Source organism: Equus caballus, chromosome 15 (genome assembly GCF_041296265.1).
Source record: "Equus caballus isolate H_3958 breed thoroughbred chromosome 15, TB-T2T, whole genome shotgun sequence".
In the NCBI taxonomy this organism is placed as follows: domain Eukaryota; kingdom Metazoa; phylum Chordata; class Mammalia; order Perissodactyla; family Equidae; genus Equus; species Equus caballus.
In genome coordinates this window covers 15,751,836-15,771,884 of record NC_091698.1, presented here as the reverse complement: position 1 = coordinate 15,771,884, position 20,049 = coordinate 15,751,836, and the positions used below count along the sequence as shown (strand labels likewise).

Below are 20,049 nucleotides of genomic sequence, written 5' to 3'. Positions count from 1 at the left end.
AGTACGATGGCTCTGGAGAGCCGTGATCCCTGTGCTCTAGACGGGGAGCATCAGCAGGGCCGCGGCACAAGCTCGGGGTGCAGTGCAGACTCCACACTCACTCTCGGCTGGAGAGCTCAGCCACCTTCCAAGATTCGGCCCCAGCCTGCCCACTTCAGGGCCAGGAAAGGGAGTACCCCTCCCCAGTCACAGAAATGAGAATGGTGCTTTTCAGTGTTATCCGTGAATCTCCAAGGGCTTCTGGATCATTCTGTCTCCCAAATGCACTCTTCATTGCCCCTCCACTCCCTCGCCTCCCAAAGCAAACCCACACAAGGCAGAGGCCAGCCTCCCTGCCTCCTAAGAGCTGTTCCCAGCTCAGTTCCTGCAGTTGCCCAGGTCTTAAAGCCAAAGCTGGGAAAGAAATGGGATGCTGAGAGGTGGTCTGGGAGCAGAAGGCCCACCTGGCCAACATCGGCCTTCCACCACAAAATGACCAGAGGGGAGGCACAGGGACAGACTCTCGAGTAGAGCCTGACACCTGTTGTGTAAACGAGGGCTTCTCAACCTTGGCACTGTGGGGGCTAGACTTGCGGGGACTGCGCCGTGCACTGTAGCATGCTGAGCAGCACCCCTGGTTTCTACCCACTAGATCCCAGTAGCATGCCATATCCCAGTTATGACAACCAGAAGTATCCCTAAACATTGCCACGTGTCTCTTTGGGGGGCAGAATTGCCCCTAGTTGAGAACCCCTGGTGTATAAACCAACCACGTCTCTAGAACCACGAACTGCGTGTGAGGCCCCTGGGGCCCAGGTGTGGCTGTGCCCCGAGGTTATGCTGATAGTCGTTATCTTGGGCAACTCTTCAGCCTTTCCAAATCTTCAGAATCCTTCCCTTCATTTTCAAGAGCCTTAGCCCTGCCAAAAAACTCCTGCAGTAAAATTGAGCTTATTAGAACTTACTCATCTTGCTTCACGGAAACTTATGCCCATCAATAAAGTTTCCGTGAAGCAACATGAATTAATTCTAGAGATCTGCTGTTACGACATTGCACCTATAGTCAACAATGCTATATTGTACACCAAAATTTACTGAAATAAAATTTAATTTAAAAAATTTAGCTTATTAGCATAGCATAGGCTGGAGATGGCTGTACCTTCCTTTCATCCCAGCTCTCCTAAACCGAGTTGACCGGGTCAGCCTTGCTCATGCCAGATCTGCTAACATCCTGCAGTACAAAGTTCTTAGGGGGCACTAAGGATGCTAGCATAGTGCCTCTTGGGATTTGGGTGAAGATCAAATGAGATTATGTATATGTGAGTCTGACAATTGTGGCATAACCCAAAGGTAAGGTCCTAGTACCCAGATCACCTCAGACTCTTCAGACAGTTCATACGGTGAGATCTAATACACAAAATATTCAAACTTTTGTGTTAATCTGGACTCTACCATGTCAAGGACTAGGAGATATTAGTCTTCCTAATGCCTTCTAAAGTGCCCTCGAGCTCTCTATGAGCCTCAACGGTGATTATGAAGAGATTGACCCTGGATGACATAAGCCTTGGAGAAAATGGAAATCTTTGAAGCTTGGACCCTCTTCCCCTGAAGTGAGGAGACAGAACAAATCTCAAACCCACCTCCCAAAAGTGGGGAGTAGGCATATTTATGGGGTAGAGGGTCAGGGTGCCCTGAAGCGTGGGGATAAATGACTGGAGGCAAGGAGAATGAGGTATCTTGATGATCTGCACAGTGTAGTCAGACTTCATGCCTCTTCATTGGACGCATGTGCACCAAATGGTGGCATTAACATGGTCTGAAGGTGGAGTTTTTGGCTCCGTGACATCAGGTGTTCACCTATCAGACACCTGTGCAGGCCCAGTTGGTGGGTTAGTGATCTCTATTGACCTAAACCCTTGAATGAAGGGGTCGACTCTTAATCCCTGAAAAACAGCCCCGGCGTCCGTTACCATGGTGACCCAAGTGTCAGGGAGCTGTTATCCGCGAGGAACCTGGTGGGAGTTGGATGGTATGTTGCCTAAGCAGCACAGCTAATGATGGGCAGGCAGACAACTAGAACTACAATTAATAATTGTCTGGAAAACTTTAGTTACCAGCTCCCTAATCTTTGATAGCTAACTGTTCCCTGGTTTCAACATCGCATGTTGGCTGTTAGGAACTGACCCAGAGGAGAGAAAATTGCCACCTGCTCCTCCACAAAGGCACTCCACGCCCAAAGACCGCGTCGCTCTCTGCCCTCCAAGAAAGAAACGGCATGCTCTATGGGCTCAGCTGCACGTCCTCGCTCCCTGCAGCCGTGGTCCTTAGGGGCCCCATGTTTCTCTTGCCAGCCCAATCCTGAAATCCCTAAAAGGAGAGCAGAGAGTTCTCCCAGCCATGGGCTGAGAGGCCCTCTTCCAGCCAGATGCATGGCGGGCAGTGCCGGGGGAGAGCTAACCCCCTCCTTGAGGGGCTCTCCCAGCCGGAGAGGTGGGGTTAAAGTGACTGGATCACAGCCCCACAGAGTCCTGCCTTCTGTGTGGACCGACACAGAGGAACTCTCTCCCGCTGCTGGCGAGCTCCCTGCCCACTCTGCCTCCTCACCCACCCCCAACCCCGGTAATGAAACATTACTTGAATGATTACAAGGTTGAGAGAAGACCCTTGGGGAGAGGGCTCCCTGAGTGTTCTATCCACTGGCAGCCATGAGAGGGCCCACCAAGGGCTCTGAGCTAGCTGAGCAGTATCTTCGCAGAGGGAAACGAGCTGCTTGATTGGAGGCAGCGTCTTAGGCAAGTGATTTAAATGCTCTTTATGCTCTAAATGCCTTAAGCTCACACTTACACCTTTATGGCTCTTGCTCCATTTTCATTTCTTATCTCTTTCTCAGTTCCTGTAAAGCCATCTAGCTGTCTCTGATACATGCAAACGTCTGTGGTTTGGATTCCCTGGGCTGCCTGAGAAAGGCATCCTCTGGGTAAGACACTTCTGCCTCAGCTGTGCCTTAAAGTCAGGACGGGGCCTCCTAGCCCTGAGCACCCCGCACAGTGTGAGACGCCGTCTCGTTGGTGCTCACAACCTGCCGTCCGATTTGCTTGGGTTAGATTATCTGCAAGTCTTCATATTTCCAGTAAAATATATGGAAGTTCAGTTCTTGGCATCTTTCCTAACAGAATTCTTCTCATCGTCCACTTGGATGCTTGGTTCACCTTCAACTGTGCATATTTACAATATTTCTGTCAACTTCTCCAAAGTCTGTTGGGATATGCTTTCATTTTTCCATCCTGCACTTATTTATCAAAAATAGTGTGTGTGTGTGTGTGTGTGTGTGTGTGTGTGATGCTCGTGTGTAAGACCTGACACTCAAAGGCAGCAATGCCAGCAGTCTCGTTGTGCAGCCTGGTCTGAGACTGGGAGAGCTCATGGGGGTCAGAGTGAAATGTGCACCAGTTCCTCTTGCTGCAGAACTCATCACCCCAAAACTCAGGGGCTTCCAACAGCAGTCACTTTGTCATGCTCATGTTGTGCTCCTGTTCTGTGGGTCAGGACCGTGGGCAGGACACACTGGGAAGGTTCTCTCTGCTCCACCATGTCTGGGGCCTCAGCTGAAGGGTGACGGCTGTGGATGGTGTGCTGGCTGGGGCCATCCCGAGGCATGCTGGCTCACCCACGGTTGGCTGTTGGTGCTGGCAGCTGGCTGGACCCTCGTTTGGGCTGTTTGTCCAATACCAGCATGTGGCCTCTCCATGCGGTCTGCACATGGGCAAGCTGGGGCTTCTTTGCAGCATAGTGGCTGGGTCCCAAGAGTGAGTGTGTGGTATCTTCATGCCTTGGAGTCATGAGTGGCCTTTCCACTGTGCTCCATCAGTGGAGACTGTCACAGGGTCTCCTGCCACACAGGGAGGGGATGTGGCTTCTATCACTTAATAAGGGGAATGCCAAAGTTACTTTGTAAGGAGGGTGAATGGGAGGGGAGACAGTTTTATGGCTAGTTTTGGAAAATATAATTTGCCACATTGCCCAAGGTCCCCTTTTAGCTCTGTGACCTCTCACTCTTTTCTTGAGCTTAGTCGGAACGTTTCTTGTCTATTACAGCTCCCTCTGGTTCAGTACTTTTTAATTAAGAGCAAAATAAATTCTGCTGTGCCTGTTATCCCAAGGAGTCTTGCTTCCCAGTTTCCACTGACGTCATGGGCAGAGGAAGCAGTGGCCTGGGCTGTTGGGCGCCCTCATACTGGACTCTGCAGCCCTGTCCAAGCCTGCAGCTGGTCAGTGCTGGGCATCCACAAGCCCCTTGCATCCTTGTTTCTCAGTTGAATGAAACCATCACTTTCTTAATTCTAAGGAGGTGGGCATGGACGCCTTTGAGAACCTCCTGAAGGCCATGTTTGTGTGCCCACTCCCAGCTGTGCACTTCCAGGGGTCTCACATCCCCTGAAGCCATCCTCAGACCGCTGATCACACCTGTGGATTTGCTCGAGTCAGGTCCTTCCCATCCGAGCACCTGATGAACCCAAGGCAGCAGGAAATAGAGCTTCCAAGAATTCTCTTTCCTGTTCCAGGTTTGCTGACAGCCCCTGCAGCTCAGTGCCACATGGGTGATGTGTCCCCTCAGGCACACATGTCATCGCAGCCTGTGGGAAGGAGCGGCTTTAGCCTTGCTTCCTGGGAGGACCGTTGTTAGAGAAGAAAAGACTAGGTCCTGGCACTTTTCCTTTGGCCGAGAGGTGATTCTTTCTTTTCCAACGTAGTAAAAAGCAACTGTGGTGTGACAGTCAGGTATCACTCATAGCAAGACTTATTCCTGCAGAAAGAAGGCGTCATGCCCAATATGCCCGTGGTAGCAAACATCCGTGCTGTAGCCACACTGATGTGAAGGGGACAGCAGACTCACGCAGGCGTCTACCAGGGGTCAGGCATCTTACCTTTGTTATTTCGTTTGATCCCTATAACTCTCTATGGGAGGTGCTATTGATAGCCCCATTTCACAGATGGGGAAACTGAGTTGCAGAAAACTGAAGTCTCCTGTTCAAGGGCACACGGCTGAAGCCAGATTAGAACCCAGGCAGTTGCTTCCTGCTCTTTCCACGGTGCTGTGTTGCCTTTCTTCCCTTCATTAGCCAGAGGCTTAGACTGGTCTCTAGGTTTCAGAATGAGCATCCTGGCACTCCATGACAGGTCATTTCCCAGTGCACACCCCAGCAAGCCTCTACCACCTGTCTTCTGAGACTCACTGGTCCCTACTTCACTCAGCATCTGCCAGTGGTGGCCTGCCCTGCTGTGGCCTTTGTGACGCCCACCCAGGGCACTGTGACCCTGGCCTTGCCTGCTGTGTGGAGTGACAGTGGCATAGGACCATGCTGCAGAAGCTGCACATGCGACTGCAACAGGCTCATTTGTTCGGATCCTTTGTGGAGTGCTGGCCGGGCTGGACCCAGGGCCCAGGGGTGCCTGCAGCCCAGGTCTGCCCTCGGCAAGGCTGTGACGGCCTGTGAGGCTAAAAGGAAAGAGAACCAAGGGGAGCGGAATCGGGGGTGCCAGCCCTCTGTTCCTCTGATGGATCAAGGCTCGCAAGGGAGGTGTACATCGCAATCACCTCTGCCCCCGGACTGGCTGAATTAGATCTCAGGGTGGCGCCCAATGTCTGTCACTCAGAAGGTGTCACTGCGGTAGAGGCTGCTTACTAGTCTAAGTACCACCGTGACCCTTATTGAACATCTGGTGACTACTGGGCCGGATGAGAGGCACACGGATGCTGACTGCTGTCAAGTCAGAGACGGGACAGGCAAACATGGTGCAGCGCAGCTGGCATGCCACGCCTTGTGCCCGTAAGCCATGTGGGCAGCTGCCTGCAGCATCTGGGAGGGAGAAGCCCCCAGGCTGGCAGGAGAGCAGAAGGCGGGGCTTGGTCCATGAGCTGCAGGCCTGTGGGAGAGGCTGTGCCAGGTCAGCCTTGGAGGTGTGGTTGTGTCAGGGGGCGGTAAGTGAAGACGTTAGACTCAGGAACACTGAGAAGGCCTCCAGAGCTTCTGCCAGGCCCTGGCGTGCAAGGCAGATTAGGCACAGGAGGACCCAAGCAAGGGGCCTGTGGTAACACCAGCAACAGAGGAAAAACAAACCTTCCTTCCATTCACTCATTCACCAACTGCAGTGGGAATGGCAGGCAGAGAAAGTCAGCACTCAGCGTCCAGAGACCTGAGTCCAAGGCCTGATCCCACCCTCAGACAGGTCGCTTCATCTCTCAGAACTTGAATTTCCCCATCTATAAGTGAGGTGACTGCGTCCCTTATGTAGCTGTTATGTAGAGGACTGCTTTGGACGGAATGTTTGTGTCCTCCCAGAATTCCTAAGTTGTAGTCCTAACCCTCCAGGTAAGGTAGAGCCTTTGGGAGGTGATTAGGCTCAGATGAAATCGTGAGGGTGGGGGCGTCACGATGGGAGTAGTGGCCTTATAAGAGGACGGGAGAGCTCTCACCACGCGCACACACGAGGAGAGGCTGTGTGCACACAAGGGAGAAGGCAGTGTCTGCGGGCCAGAAAGAGAGTCCTCGTCAAGAGCCGGACCCTGCGGCGCCCTGACCTCAGGGCTCCAGCTTCCAGAACTGTGAGAAAATAAATTTTTGTTGTTTAAATCCCCCAGTCTATGGTATTTTTTGTGGACGCCTAAGCAAACTGATACAGATTTCAGTGCTGTGAAGTGGGTGCTGCTGTGACAGACGCCTGAACGTGTGGAAGCCGCTGTGGAGCCTGGAAACGGATAGCGGCTGGAGGGGCTTGGAGGTGCGTGCTTGATGTGTGGGTGTTAAAGGGAGTCCTGGTGAGGGCCTGGAAGGAAAAGAGGAGAGCTAGAGAGAACGCTGCTTCCTAGAGAATACGTAAATAATCGTGAACAGAATGCTAGTGGAAGTACGCATGTAAAGCTGATTCTGGTGAGGTCTCAGAGGGAAATGAGGAGCACATTCTTGAAAACTGGAAGGAAGGCCATCCTTGTTATAAAGTGACAGAGAATTTAGCTGAACTGTGTTCTGGTGTTTTGTGGACTGTTTTGTAGAGCTTGTGAGCAATGAAATTGATATTTAGTTGAGGAGATTTCTAAGCAAAGTATTGAAGGAGTCACTTGCTTCCTCCTGATGGCTTATAACAAAATGCCAGAGGAAAGAAATGAATTGAAGAAGGAACTGTTTACCAGAAAGGAACCAGAACTTGGACATTTGGAAAATTCTCAGCCTATCCATATTGCAAAACATGAGAAAGGCTGTTCTGAAGAGGCCGAACAAGCATTTGATAAAGAGAAACTGAGTGTGACCCATGGACTTAAGCGGCCACCTCAGCAGAGGCCAGGAGGGAGATGGCATTGACCCGGCAGAGACCCTGTTAGTTTGAACTGAAGGGGACAGAGAAAGCAGGATGAAATGAAGGATGGCTCAGACTTCTCGAATTCTTTACAACTGGACCGTAGAGCTGTTTGGCTGCAGACGTGTGCGCTTCTGCCAGGAGCCGGAAGACGAGCCCTGGGGGAGATTCCAAGACCATCGGGACCACCACCTTGTTGTTAACAGGCCAGACGGCCTCTGAGGCTGCGCAGGGCCTGGAAGGAGGCATCGAGCCAAAGACGGCTGTTCTTGAACTTTAGCATCTAACGGAGTTTGCCTTGCTAAGTTGGGACTTGCTTAGGACCCATCGTCCCTTCCTTTTCCTATTTCTTCTTTTTGGGATGGGAATGTCTATTATGCCTGCCCCACCATTGTGTTTGGGAAGCACACGACTTCTTCGGTTGCCCAGGCTCACAGCTGAAGAGGAAGTTTACCTCAGGGTGGACTGTGGCCGAGTCTCGGCTCTGTGTGATTTGGACCATGTTTAGACAAGACTTTGGACCGTAGACTTCAGCGTCCATGCCGGAAGAAGTCAAGACATCAGAGCTGTTGGGAGGGGATGAATGTGTTTTGCATGTGAAAAGGACATGACTTTGAGGGGTCAGGGCAGAATGTTATGTACTGAATGTTTGTGTCCCCCACTCTGTTCATATGTTGAAACTCTAACCCTCAATGGGATGGTATTTGGAAATGAGGCCCTAGGGAGGTGATTATATGAGGAGGCTGTAAGGGTGGGGCCCTTGTGATGGGATTAGTGACCTTTTAAGAAGAGGAACAGAGATTTCTCTTTCCACGTACATGCAATGAGGAGAGGCTGTGAGAGGACACAGCACGAAGGTGGCTACAGCCAGGAAAAGAGCCTCACCAAGAGCCCCACGCTGCTGGCACCCTGATCTTTGGCTCCCAACCTCCAGAACTATGAGAAAACAGTTTCTGTTAGTAAAGCCACCCAGTCTGTGGGTGACTAGACAGTTCCAGGGGCTTGGAGAACATCCTCAGCCTATTATTGCACAAGAGGCTTCCAGAGGATGGGGGGCGTGTAGCTGGCACCTCAGTCCTATTTGCACCCTGCTTTATGGGTGAATGGCACGTGCTTCCTCTGACCTCAGGCTATGCTAACAGGAAGTGAATGCTGGCTGAGGGCCAGGCAAGTGGAGGAAGAGCTTGGCTTGTACAGCACCGTAGCTCAGTGTCCTGACAGCTGGCCTGTGCTGAGTGCTTACTGTGCACTGGGCTCTTTGCCAGGTGCCTTACGTGTTGTCAGCATCAGCCCTCTGCATGGCACTGAGGGGGCTGCTGTTGATGTCCTGTCTTGAGGAAGCAGCCCAGAGCAATGCGGTGCTACCCGTGTCATGGGGTGGTATGTAATTGGCCAACCTGCCATTTTATCATCATGCAGCCCATCAGATTCTGTAATCATCACACTGTGTAAATACCTCAGTGCCCCTCCAAGACGTGACTTAAACAAATGAAGATCCGAGCAGTGCGTGATGGGGTGCCTACCACTCACTGAATGCTGTGCTGAGATTATGCCCCTTGTTCTTCTTTAGTTCTCATGACACAGTAGGAGAGCTGTAGTTAAAATTTGGAATCCAGTCCTGGGTTCATTCAGACTATGCAACTTTCCAGGTGAGGATCCTGTGTCTGTGTTTAGTATCTCAGAGACTCCATTTTCCTATGGTGTTGTTTTAAGAGGCCAATGAGCTAAGGTGCGTACAAGACTCAGAACAGTGCCCAGTTCCTATTTCTGAAGAAATAGTTCCAGTATAGTTTTATGTATATATAGTTATGTAGTCATTTTACATATGAGGAAACTGAGTCTGAGAACAGTTAAGTAACTTGTTCAAGGTCAGTCACCTAATAACGACATTGACCCCCAGCTCCATCTGTCTCCACGGCTGTGAGGATGTGGCTGTGCTCATCTCAAAGGTCCTCCACATCAGGAGCTCTTTCCTGCTGTGTTGAACTTGGCTGGTCACCCAAAACCACTTGCCAGGAGGCCCAGCTCCTAAGTGTTCCTCACTCCATTTCTGAGTCTGGCAAACGTCTATGCTCCCAGGACCCGTGGCTCTGCTCTGAAGGACCAGGACACCAGGATCTCCAACTCCTCTGCTCTTCTGTCCATCTGGCTCCCATTCCCAAGGGCCTGGCACAAGGCCACGGGCGGAAGGGCGTGACCAAGGCTGTGGCACCAGAGGTTCACTCCTCAAGAGAGCAAGGAGAGCAGCGGGAGGCCGCAGCCTCTTCCCGCCGGAAGCCAGGCTGGAGGCGCACCGTCAAGATTGGCACATCGTCAGCTGCTGCTTCCCTGCCTCCGTGTTTTCATGAATCAGTCTTTATCTGCTGCTTTTGTGAGGGCAGGACTTTGAAGATGTGTTTTAAAGTTTAAAATAGCCAATAGCGGAATGCGTAATTTTTGTCGCTTTTAATTAGCTCGTGGACTTCTTCCTCTTTATTTATCATAGCTCTTCTATTCGTCGAGCCTTTCTGAACACACGGTGCATGTTATGTTGTTCTAAGCCCTTCTCTGCTCTTACAGAAGCTATGTTTTCAGGCATCATCAGAGGTGCGCCTCCCCCATGAGCGCTCTGACAGGCCATGGCTTTGAGTGGCCCTTTGCCCATCTCTAACAGGAGGAGTTCCCAAAGACAACATCCAGACAGAAAGCTTCCAAGTGCAGCTTGCTGGCCCAGAGCCAGGCTCAGCAAACATAAGGATGCACTGTGTCCTCTGGTTTTTATTCTGAACACCTAAGGGCTCCTTAAAGCCCCCGCATTATTTGTCATGCCAAACTCGTGTGGATCAGACCTCTGACCGTGTTTCAGTCTCACCAGCGCTTTCCTAGATGTACAGCTGTGGGTCGTTCTAAAGGCTGCAGTGTCACCCAGAATGTTGATGTCATTCAACAGATCACTAATGGCTCAGAATTAACATAGGGTTTGGCACAATGCCAGAGTTGGAAACAAAAAGGAGTCTGCCACCGTCCCACGGGCACAGAGCGCGTTCTTGTGGCTGCTGCCCAGCAGGACAGCTTCAAGCCTACCTCTCTTCACCTCCTGTCTCCAGCTGGCAGGAGCTGGTGTCACCTTCCCTCTAAACTCTTGGTCACCATCACCATCGCCGTCCGTGGCCCCGCGGTCCCGCTCGGGCTCCTCAGAAGCACTGCAACATCAGTGGCTGCATCCTGTTGACCTGCCACCCTGGAGTCCCTCGCTTCCCTGCTCCCTGCCCTTCCCACCACCTCTGCCTCCAACACTGCTCCTGGCAGCTCCCAGTGTCTACCCAGCAGACTTCAAGCTCCTGGGTTGGGCCCTAAGGCCACCAGCATGTGCTGTCCACCTGCCTGTCTCACCACACCGGGCGCCATGGACCGTCTTCTGACTGGATCTGCTCCTTCCACGCCTGATCCCTTCCCTGTGCCGCATCACCCACCAGCCACCCCTGTTCACGATGCCCAGATCAGCCCAGCTCTCAAGGCCACCCCATCTGCCCCCTCCTATAAGATCACCTCCTTCTCTACAAGCTAATTAAGAGCAAAAATTCTCTCTGGTTCATCACATCTAGTACCATTATGTTCAACGCGACAGGTTGCAGCTTTTTCCTTTCTTATGTTTCCTCTCTTAAATTAAAAAGAAATACATGTTAGACATAATAATTCCATCATTACAAAAGTGCATAACAACAGCTAAATTCTGCCCAAGCCTCCCTCCTGTCCTTGCTCACCCCTGTAGCCAATATTAATGGTCTGTGGGGAATATTTCTATGCTTTCTCCAGACAGTCTGCAGATACTCCCAGGTCCCTGAGTGTCAACACATGAACTGAACGTGACCCATGGCCACTGTCTCCTGGGTCTCAGCTCATGCAAATGTCATTGTGTGCACCTGGCAAAGTGAAACTGTGTGATAATGCTTGAACCTTTGTTCTCAAGGCTAATGAGTTCTCAGCTACCCTTCTGACGTTGAAAAGAGCGAGTACCCCTCTGCCTGTGCCACCCGTGTGGGATCCTGCAAGTCAAGGGCGTCCTGGCTTCCAGGGCTAAGCCTTGCAAATCAGGTCCGCGTCTGTGTGCTGCCGCCACATCTGGCCAGTGTTCACTGTGCGCCTGGCCAATATTTTAGATGTTGCCCTAAGCAAAAACGAATTGAGAAGGTAAATCTGTTTGAGGGCACTGGTCCCGTGGCCACCTCTTTCAGCATGGGTTAATGAAGGAGACAGCCTGATAAGAATGGGGCACTTATTGGTCACATTTACAGGTTTACGTCATTTTAGTTAAGTGAATTGTATCCCTGAAAGATTTAATGTCACATTTTATAAATCAAATTCTATCCCTTTGGCTTCTTATAATTTCAGAGACCATTTTCCATAATTTTCAATTGCCTTTTAACTGGCAACAGTTCTTAATTTAAGCTTTAAATTTCTTTTTCCTTTTTCCAAGCTGTTATACAATGCTCTATGAAACAATTAAGACCCCTGGGAAACCTCTATCTCAATCATAACAGAAAAACTATTATTTCATTATTTGCAAAATGTTTTACGGTTTTCCTATAATGAATGAACATCTTCAAATATCTCTTTTTAATATTAGATTTCCAGATGATTCTTTAAAGGTAGGGCATGACTTTATTTCAGGGTGTGTGTGTGTATGTGTGAGAGTTTGTGTCTATAAGTTTGAGCGTGTGTGCATATAAGTGTGTGTGGGTGTGTCTATAAACGTGAGTGTGTGTGTCTACAAGTATGAGAGTGTATCTGTAAGTGTGAGTGTGTGTGCACACATAGCTTTTCTTCGTGTAACCTTCGAGCTCTTCCTTCTGCACATGCTGCTCCGTGTGCCTGCTGAGGAAGGCTGTCAGGTCTGGGTGTGTATCTTCTGGAATGCCCCTGTGTCGTGCCTGCAGTCCTTTGCCGGTGCATGTCCCTCTGCTGGTGGCCTGCCCTACTCGCTGAGCTGTTGCTCACACATCGGCCCTGGCCGCTCAAAGTGTGACTGGGGCCAACGGCCTCCCCTGGGAGCTGCTGAATGGCTCGAGCCCACAGCTGGGCCTGTCTCTCCAGTGCACTGAGCGCTCTAAAGCACTGCTTTGAAACCCATCTTGTCTCCGGGCCTGGGGACTAACAACAAACCATGGTGCCTTCCCAAAACGCTTTATCACCTTCCCAAAAAGCTCATCCCTCTTTGTGTCTCTACCTCACTGTGTGTGGTCTTCCAAACCCACTTCGCTTCTAAGGCATCACTTGCTGGGTTCTGTATCAGAATCACTTTTTTGTCCCCATTTCAGACCTACTGAGTCAGAATCTTTGAGGGGTCCTTGTGTCAGCCTCTCCCAAAGCAAAGCAAGGGTTAATGGTGAGACATCACGTTGTAGAGATGAATCAATTTTATTCATTGAACAAAAAAGTATTGGGAGCTCACCAGGTTGTAGGTGTTTTGCAAAAACTTAAAAATAGGCAAACACGTCATAAAAACAGCAACATCAAATATTTGTGAGATGCTTTAATAGTTTAAAAAGCACTCTTGTATTTGTCATCTTAACAACTTGGTGAGGCAAACAGTGCCCGAGCGGCTGGATTCAGAGTGCACAGCTGGAGTGGTGCGAGCTCAGGCGGGTGCGCTGAGCGGGGAGCTGCCCAGCACGTCACAGAGGAGGGCTATCCTCGGGGGCAGCAGGAGCCTCACGCTCATTTTGGGTGAAAGCAGGAGGTGAGGGCGCCTTTCTCTGCAGAGGTGCCTCCTCCTATGGCAGGACTTGTGAGAGAGGGAGGCATTCTGTTCCCACAGCTCCGTCTGTTTGGGGTCCTCTGGCAAGGCTGAAATGACTGGACCTTGGCCGTTCAAAGGGTTGTGGGGATGGAAAGCGACCCCTCCCCTGGAGAGGGGAATTTAAACCACGGATGGAGGCAGCAGGATGCTGGCAGGAAAGTTGTGTAGGAAAGCAGCGACCCCCTAAAACTTGTATGGGAAAAAATGACCCCTGAAACGTAACGGGGACATCACTCTTGGCATTTTCCCAGGCTCATGATGGTCCCTAATTTGGTCCTGGTCCCAGAGAAACCCAGCAAATCCATCCATCCTTTACATAAACTCCTAGCGCACGTTGACCCCAAACTGCATCCTCTGAAACCTCTTATTTTCTTATTGTCTCATGGGGCTGCCCCATGATCGACCAGTGAGCCTGTTCCTGACACCCCCAAAGTTCCCATTAGCTGACTCTTAGCTGCATCACACAGAACAGGATGGCCCCCAGGGGAAGTGCTTGGAACGCCCGCCCCCGTCCTCCGGGAGTTCCCTGTGCACCGTGATTGCTGGCACACTGACTGTCACAGCAGTTTGTCAGAACTGGGTGCTCACGACATTAGCAGAGTTCTGTCATGGACAGCAGACCTTTTGGAGAACGTTTTCCAGCCATGATATCAGTGTTTGTCGAAGTGAAATTAAAATGATGATCGGTTATATTTAAGCATGCAGATCTGAGACAGGAAAATTATCCATCACGCCCACGTGCCTCTTTCCAAACACGCACCCAGGCTGTACTTCACTGCAGACATGCTGAGTGGCCCAGTGGCTTTTCCCTGTCTCAGCTCACTGCACACCCCGTTGAGGCTCGGCCCATGGTGCCAGGGCTTTCTGTCCTGCGGCAGCACCTTGCAAGAAAGCCTTTGTTGATTGATTGAATCTGTCCTTTCCTCATGAGGCAGAAGGGCACCCCGTAGGGACCATGGGGGCTCCCGTGCTGGCTGAGCTCACTTCCTTCAGGGTTGTTCGTCCAGGACATTGAGTGCCTGCTGTCTTCCAGGCACCAGGCTAGGCACTGGGATCCTGCAGAGAGCAGCATGGAATGCTGGCCTCAGCGCTTCTGTTCTGGAGGGAGAAGGGGAGGGAATGGGAAGCACCCTTGCCCATCTAGGGAGGAGCAGTAGGGCTGAAGAAGGGGAACCTGGTGGGGAGCGTGCTGGCAGGAAGCGAAGGCAGGTGGTGACCTCTGGGACTCCGAGGTGGGCTCTGACGGCCGGGCCCAGAGGGCCCTGACCCTTAGGCACCCTTCACACCCACTGCATCCTCCCACCTCCGGGCCCTCCCTGTGGTCCCAGGAGACCATCGTCGTGAGGAGCCAGACACACACTACCAACTCCCTGGTGGTCGCACAAGCCTCAGCTACTTTAGGGACTCGGAGGCCCTGAGGCCACTTCTGAGCCAGCTGCGTGACGCCCCCTGGTGGCCGAATGACTGAGCTCCCTAGGTGTGCTCCACGCGCATCTTCCTCGTGGACGTGGAATAGGGCTGACTGGGCAAGGTGAACAGACAAGGCTGCCCTGAGCCCACCTGCTCCCCACCCAGCTGGGACTCACTCCAGCCAGCCTCTTCTCATGGTGGGCGGTATTTAGGACATCTGCTTCCATCCTTTCTAGCAGTATCAGTGCTGGGAGAAGAGAAAAACACATGGACTCATTCATAACAAAGTGTTACTGACTCAGCCTAAGCAGCTGCCTGTCCCTCAATGTGTGCCTTTTATGGGGGTTTCAGCACCACTCGCCTGCCCAGTGGTTCCACTCACACAGATGAGGAAGGCGGGAAGAGAAACCTCCCATCTCCCCACCTCCGGGTCCACCCAGCCCTGTGACCACAGCAGACTCTTGAGTGGGCATCGCTGACCTAGTGACTATCGTTTCAGACTTCCATGCACTGCCACCATCTCACACCATGTCTCCATGTCCCCCTGCCACCTAGCTTCCGTTGAACATTAGAAAACTAGCTTCCAGTGAAGCCCTGAACGTGTCCAGGTTCCAGGGCAGGTACATGGTTATCAAAGCACCTCTCTGTGTGTGTACACTCTTCCACACACACACATCGCTCATACACACAGTGCACTCACATGTACGCAACTCTCATGCACACACACACACGGACGAGCCTCAAGTGGATATGATTCTTTTCTCTCATACCTGGCGTTTTCTTAGCGTGTCAGTGGCAACATTTTAAGCATTTCCATGTGACTACCACAGGCCGTTGCGGAAGGCAGCTGAGGCTGGGATGCCCACTCATCACCATCCTGCACAGCATGCAGGGCAGGCAGAGATGGTGGTGGATCCTGGGCCAGGCCCCCTAGGGACACTGCCTAGTCCTTATCTGGGTTGGTGTTGCCACCCAGCCAAACTGTCAGTTATTCCTGCAAGCCTGCTCCGAGCCCCACAACGCGAGACTGAGGAGAGGAGCTGTAGTGCATCTCTGAGAAGTCTGGGCCCCTTCTGAGCTGTGCTGATCCCCTCAGGACCCAGGCCAGGCAGGCGGGCTCCGCGTCCATCCCGCCTCTGAAAGGGGTCTGACGACCGTGTCTGCAGTTTTTGTACCTGCCCTCCAGCCCAGCACTGCTTCTTGCCTGCCTTGTTTGCTGGAGCTGAAAGGCCTGGACCAACCTCCCAGACTTGGGCCTCAGTCTTCAGGGACAAGGATTCTCTGCCTGGATTGTATATCAAGCCCAATAAATTAAGCGCATCTATTTTTTTTAAAGTGCAGTTAAAAAGAAAAAATAGAGGGAGCCAAGAGAGTACAGAATCTGGGACATCAGATGAAGATGCTGTGCTGGTCGTCCTGCCTGCAGGTGGCCATTTGAGATGGGGAGAATCACCATGAGAACTGGGCCTGGGTGATGGACCTGGAGACGGGTCTGGACGTCCTCGTGCGTGGCGTTGAAACAGGCCTCCTGACTGCGAGGGCAGCTCCTTTAAGCTATTTTCGTTGTCTTGGGTGTGAGGGTCATGGCCCGTGTGCTGTCACATCCTGCACAGCCCTTTCTCGTGAGGTAAGGAAGCCGCCGGCCTGCTGGGTGAAGAGGTTGTACCAGGATATTTCCCAGTGAGGGGCTTCAGGGTGGGAGGGGAAGCCACCGTCGTCACCCAGGGGCTGCCCGCAGCTCTGGGACGAGCGCTCCTCCCTGTCCAGCAAATTGCTGTCCCAGGATTAGACAAGATGCTCGCAGGCACACACACAAAGGCACACACACAAACGCAGGCACAAGCACACTCCGGGTTCCCTGTGTGCAGCAAAGCATTCTGTGCCGAGGAGACGTGGCGTCCGGTGCTGCCCGGGGGCTCCAGGTGGTGCTGTGCCCGGGACCCATGACCTTTGGCTCTGGAACCCAGGGTTGGGCAGCTAATCTCAGGAAGCCTAATGGAGAAGGATTAGCCCCCACCTGCAAAGTCCACTTGGAAAACCTGGGGCAGGAGAAACCCAGTTATGCTGACTGCTGGTTCCTTTGACACAGCAAATGACGGTGCCAGGCTGGGACACGGTCCTGCGATGCGGAGCGGGGTGTTTGGGACCGCCCCTCGCAGCATCCACTCCTGGGAATGGCACTTTCCACCGGCCTGACCCAGGGCCTCCTGGGTCTGCTTTGAGCACTTCTGCCAGGTTTGGGGAAGGAAGGAAAACTTTCGGTCTTAGTTTTGTTTTCTTCCTCTAACCAGATGAACAAAATTTTGTTTAAAGTTTCCAAACAGGATTATCCTTTCCCCTCTCGCTAACAACAAGGTCATTTAGAAGCATTAGCCCATTGATTTTAACTTTGCATGTCTCTCCAGAAAGAGAAGAAGAGCGGGCTGCTGAAACTTCTAGCTGGGGCGTCCACCAAGAAGAAGTCTCGCTCCCCGCCGTCCATCTCTCCGACCCACGACCCCCAGGTGGCAGTGGATGCCACTCTCCAGGGCGCATTGGGGCCCGAAGTGTCCTCGCGGTCCATCCATGGCAGGGCAGGGTCCTGCCCCATAGAGAGTGAGATGCAGGGGGCGATGGGGATGGAGCCACTGCACAGAAAGGCGGGCTCCTTGGATCTGAACTTCTCCTCATCCCCTTCCCGGCAAGCACCTCTCTCCATGGCCGCCATCCGGCCCGAGGCCAAGCCGTTGCCTAGAGAGAGGTAAGTGGGAGGTGGGTGTCCATCCTCTGGGACCTTGGTGTGGGTTGGTCTCTGTGGTCTGGAGCCACTTTTGGGGAACCGGGACAATGGGGATTTCCCAAGGATTAAATTTACCAGACATCCCTTACTATCCACATCTACTCAACTCCTGAGCTTGGACGGTGAGCATCAGATAAAAGGAGTTTGCAGGTGAACGGGAGCATATTTCATGTTCTGAATCCATCGGGGTCCTGAGTTTGGGATTTAGAAAGGATCATCAGGAAATGTGGCAGAACTGACAGGGTACTAAGCCCAAAGAGCGAGTGAAGGGGTAGCGAAAGGACTGTGTCCCCTCAGCGCTGGGGGCACCCTGGAGTGGACCTGGGCTGAGTGCCCGTGGGCTTGTGTGGCCCACCCAGGGAGCAGCTTTTGTTGAGGCTCGGCCTACTCTGACATCTTAGAATTATACAACCTTACCCCAAAGTTGGCTTCAAGGGTGTATAGTCTGTTGGCTTGAACAATATGAAATTGCTAATATTCATGGTTTTTTGTGGGTTTTTTTGTTTTTTTGTGGGGTTTTTTTCCCCAAAACTAACAATTTCATAGAGTTTAGCCTAGAGTTTTACAGATCAGGAATCAATCCAACCGAGGCGATGTGACCCAGCTAGGAGTTTCACGGGTCAGAGGTGGGTTGGCCCATTAGTCCTTAGGGAGCTCCGAGTAAGGGCCAGAATGCTCTGCAGAGAGAGGGGCTGGTGTCAGATTAGGACAGCGGGGAAGCAGTTTCCTGCCTAAATTCCTTCTCGTTGGAACGCGGCTTAACTAGTAAAAAGGTGAGCAGGCTCACGAGGAAACAGTCCTGGTGCTTCTGCCTGGCCACACTGACTGCCAGCCAGCTCTGCTGCATGTCTCCCGGTGCCTGTGGCCTGAAAAGGCCACCACTGTCCTGAGCATCTGCTAGGTCCAGCGCCATGTCCAGGCTGGTAGAGGCTCCACCTTGATCAGGGTCAGACACATTTTCTGTCAAGGGCCAGGTAGTAAATATTGCAGATGTTGCCATGGTCTCTGTCACAACTACTCACCTCAGCTGTTACAGCGTTAAGGCAACCATAGACAATACAGAAACAGTGGGCCTGGTATTCCAGTAACACTTGACTTGTGGACACGGACATTTAAATGTCATATGGTTTTCTCGTCATGGAAATATGCTTCTTCTTTTGATTTCTTTTTGAACCATTTAAAGTGCAACAACATTAGCTCTCAGACCACATGAGTTAGCCGCAGGCCACAGTTTGCCAAGCCCTGGCCTTGATGATGGCCTTCGAGCTGAGCCAATGGGGTGGCGTTGAGACCCAGGGTCGCTGAGAGAACAACTCTCTCTGCAGGCTGGTGGAGGGACACTGGGCCAGCGCTCACGGCTTTCTGATAAACAGGTAAAGTGTAAGTCCGTATGTATGCCCGCTTTTACCTCAGGGCCGATGCTCAGAACACTCAGCAATTGCTGTGATTCTGGCCATGACGATCCAGGACGGCCATGCTGTGCATGCCGCTAAGCATCTGCTAGCGTTTCTTATGTGTATTCTCTCAGGGAATCCTCCCAAGAAGCTGTGAATTCACTGTCCTCGTTTTATAGATGAGGACACTGAGGGTTCGTAAAAGGCCAAGTACCTTGCTCAAGGTCACACAGCTAGTTAGCTGCCAAGCCAGGGACTGAACTGAGGGCTTTCCAACCCCCAGACCTGGCTCTGAGCCCCTGAGTGAGGTGCACGGTCAGCATTCACCCAGTGCACTCACCTGGTCCACAGAGGGTCTGGGCATCTTCAGCTTATACCCAGTCGGAACACGTCACACCCCTGCCAGGGCGTCAGCCTCTGCTTCTGGATCCTCCACGGCGGATCAGCACGCACTGTCTGGCTGAGGTGCACCTGCAAGCCCCCCCGGTCAGGGCTGGGCCCGTTACAGGGAAGTGCTTTGCCCGCAGCAAGTCCCCACGCCCCTTAGAAGACTGGATTCATACTACACACACCATACACCACACACACAAACACACACCACACCACACACACGCATAAATACACACCACACACACACCCCACATACTACACACACACCACATACATCACACACATAAACACAGGCACACACCACACACACACACCACACATCACATACTACACACACCACATACATCACACACATAAACATACACCACACACACAATAACACACACCACATACATCACACACATAAACACATACCACACACACACATAACCATACACCACACACATAAATAAACACCACACATCAGATGCTACACACACACCACATATATCACACACATAAACACACACACACTATACAGCACACGCACCACACATACGTAAACACACACCACATCATATACCACACACACCACACACTGAAACACACACCACACTACACACACACCAAACACACCACATACATTACACACATAAACATACCACACACCACACACATAAACACACAACCACATACATCACACACATGACACACACAAACACACACCACACACATAAACACACAACCACACGCATAAACACAAAACCACATACATCACACACACATATGACACACACGTAAATACACACCACACACACCCACCACACACCACACCCACCACACACTCTCTGTCTCTCCCCCAGCCCCACTTCCCTTCCCAAGGGAGCCCCCTCCAACCTTGGGCAGCTCTTCCATTCCAGGACCTTCTTACTTCCATGGGATCATGCCCTAGCTGCCTTTGAGTTCTGAATGTGAGTCCCTCCCCC

General features: G+C 51.9%; 1 protein-coding gene across 3 annotated transcripts in view; it reads left to right on the top strand.

Annotated features, from left to right (window-relative positions):
* SH3RF3 (SH3 domain containing ring finger 3) overlaps positions 1-20,049 on the top strand; it is a 344,795-nt gene that overhangs the window by 315,310 nt on the left and 9,436 nt on the right. For all 3 annotated transcript variants that reach the window (XM_023618447.2, XM_023618448.2, XM_070234980.1), the window contains one exon: positions 16,927-17,261. In XM_023618447.2, the coding sequence (XP_023474215.1) occupies positions 16,927-17,261 (335 nt within the window). The remainder of the gene's footprint in view (positions 1-16,926; positions 17,262-20,049) is intronic.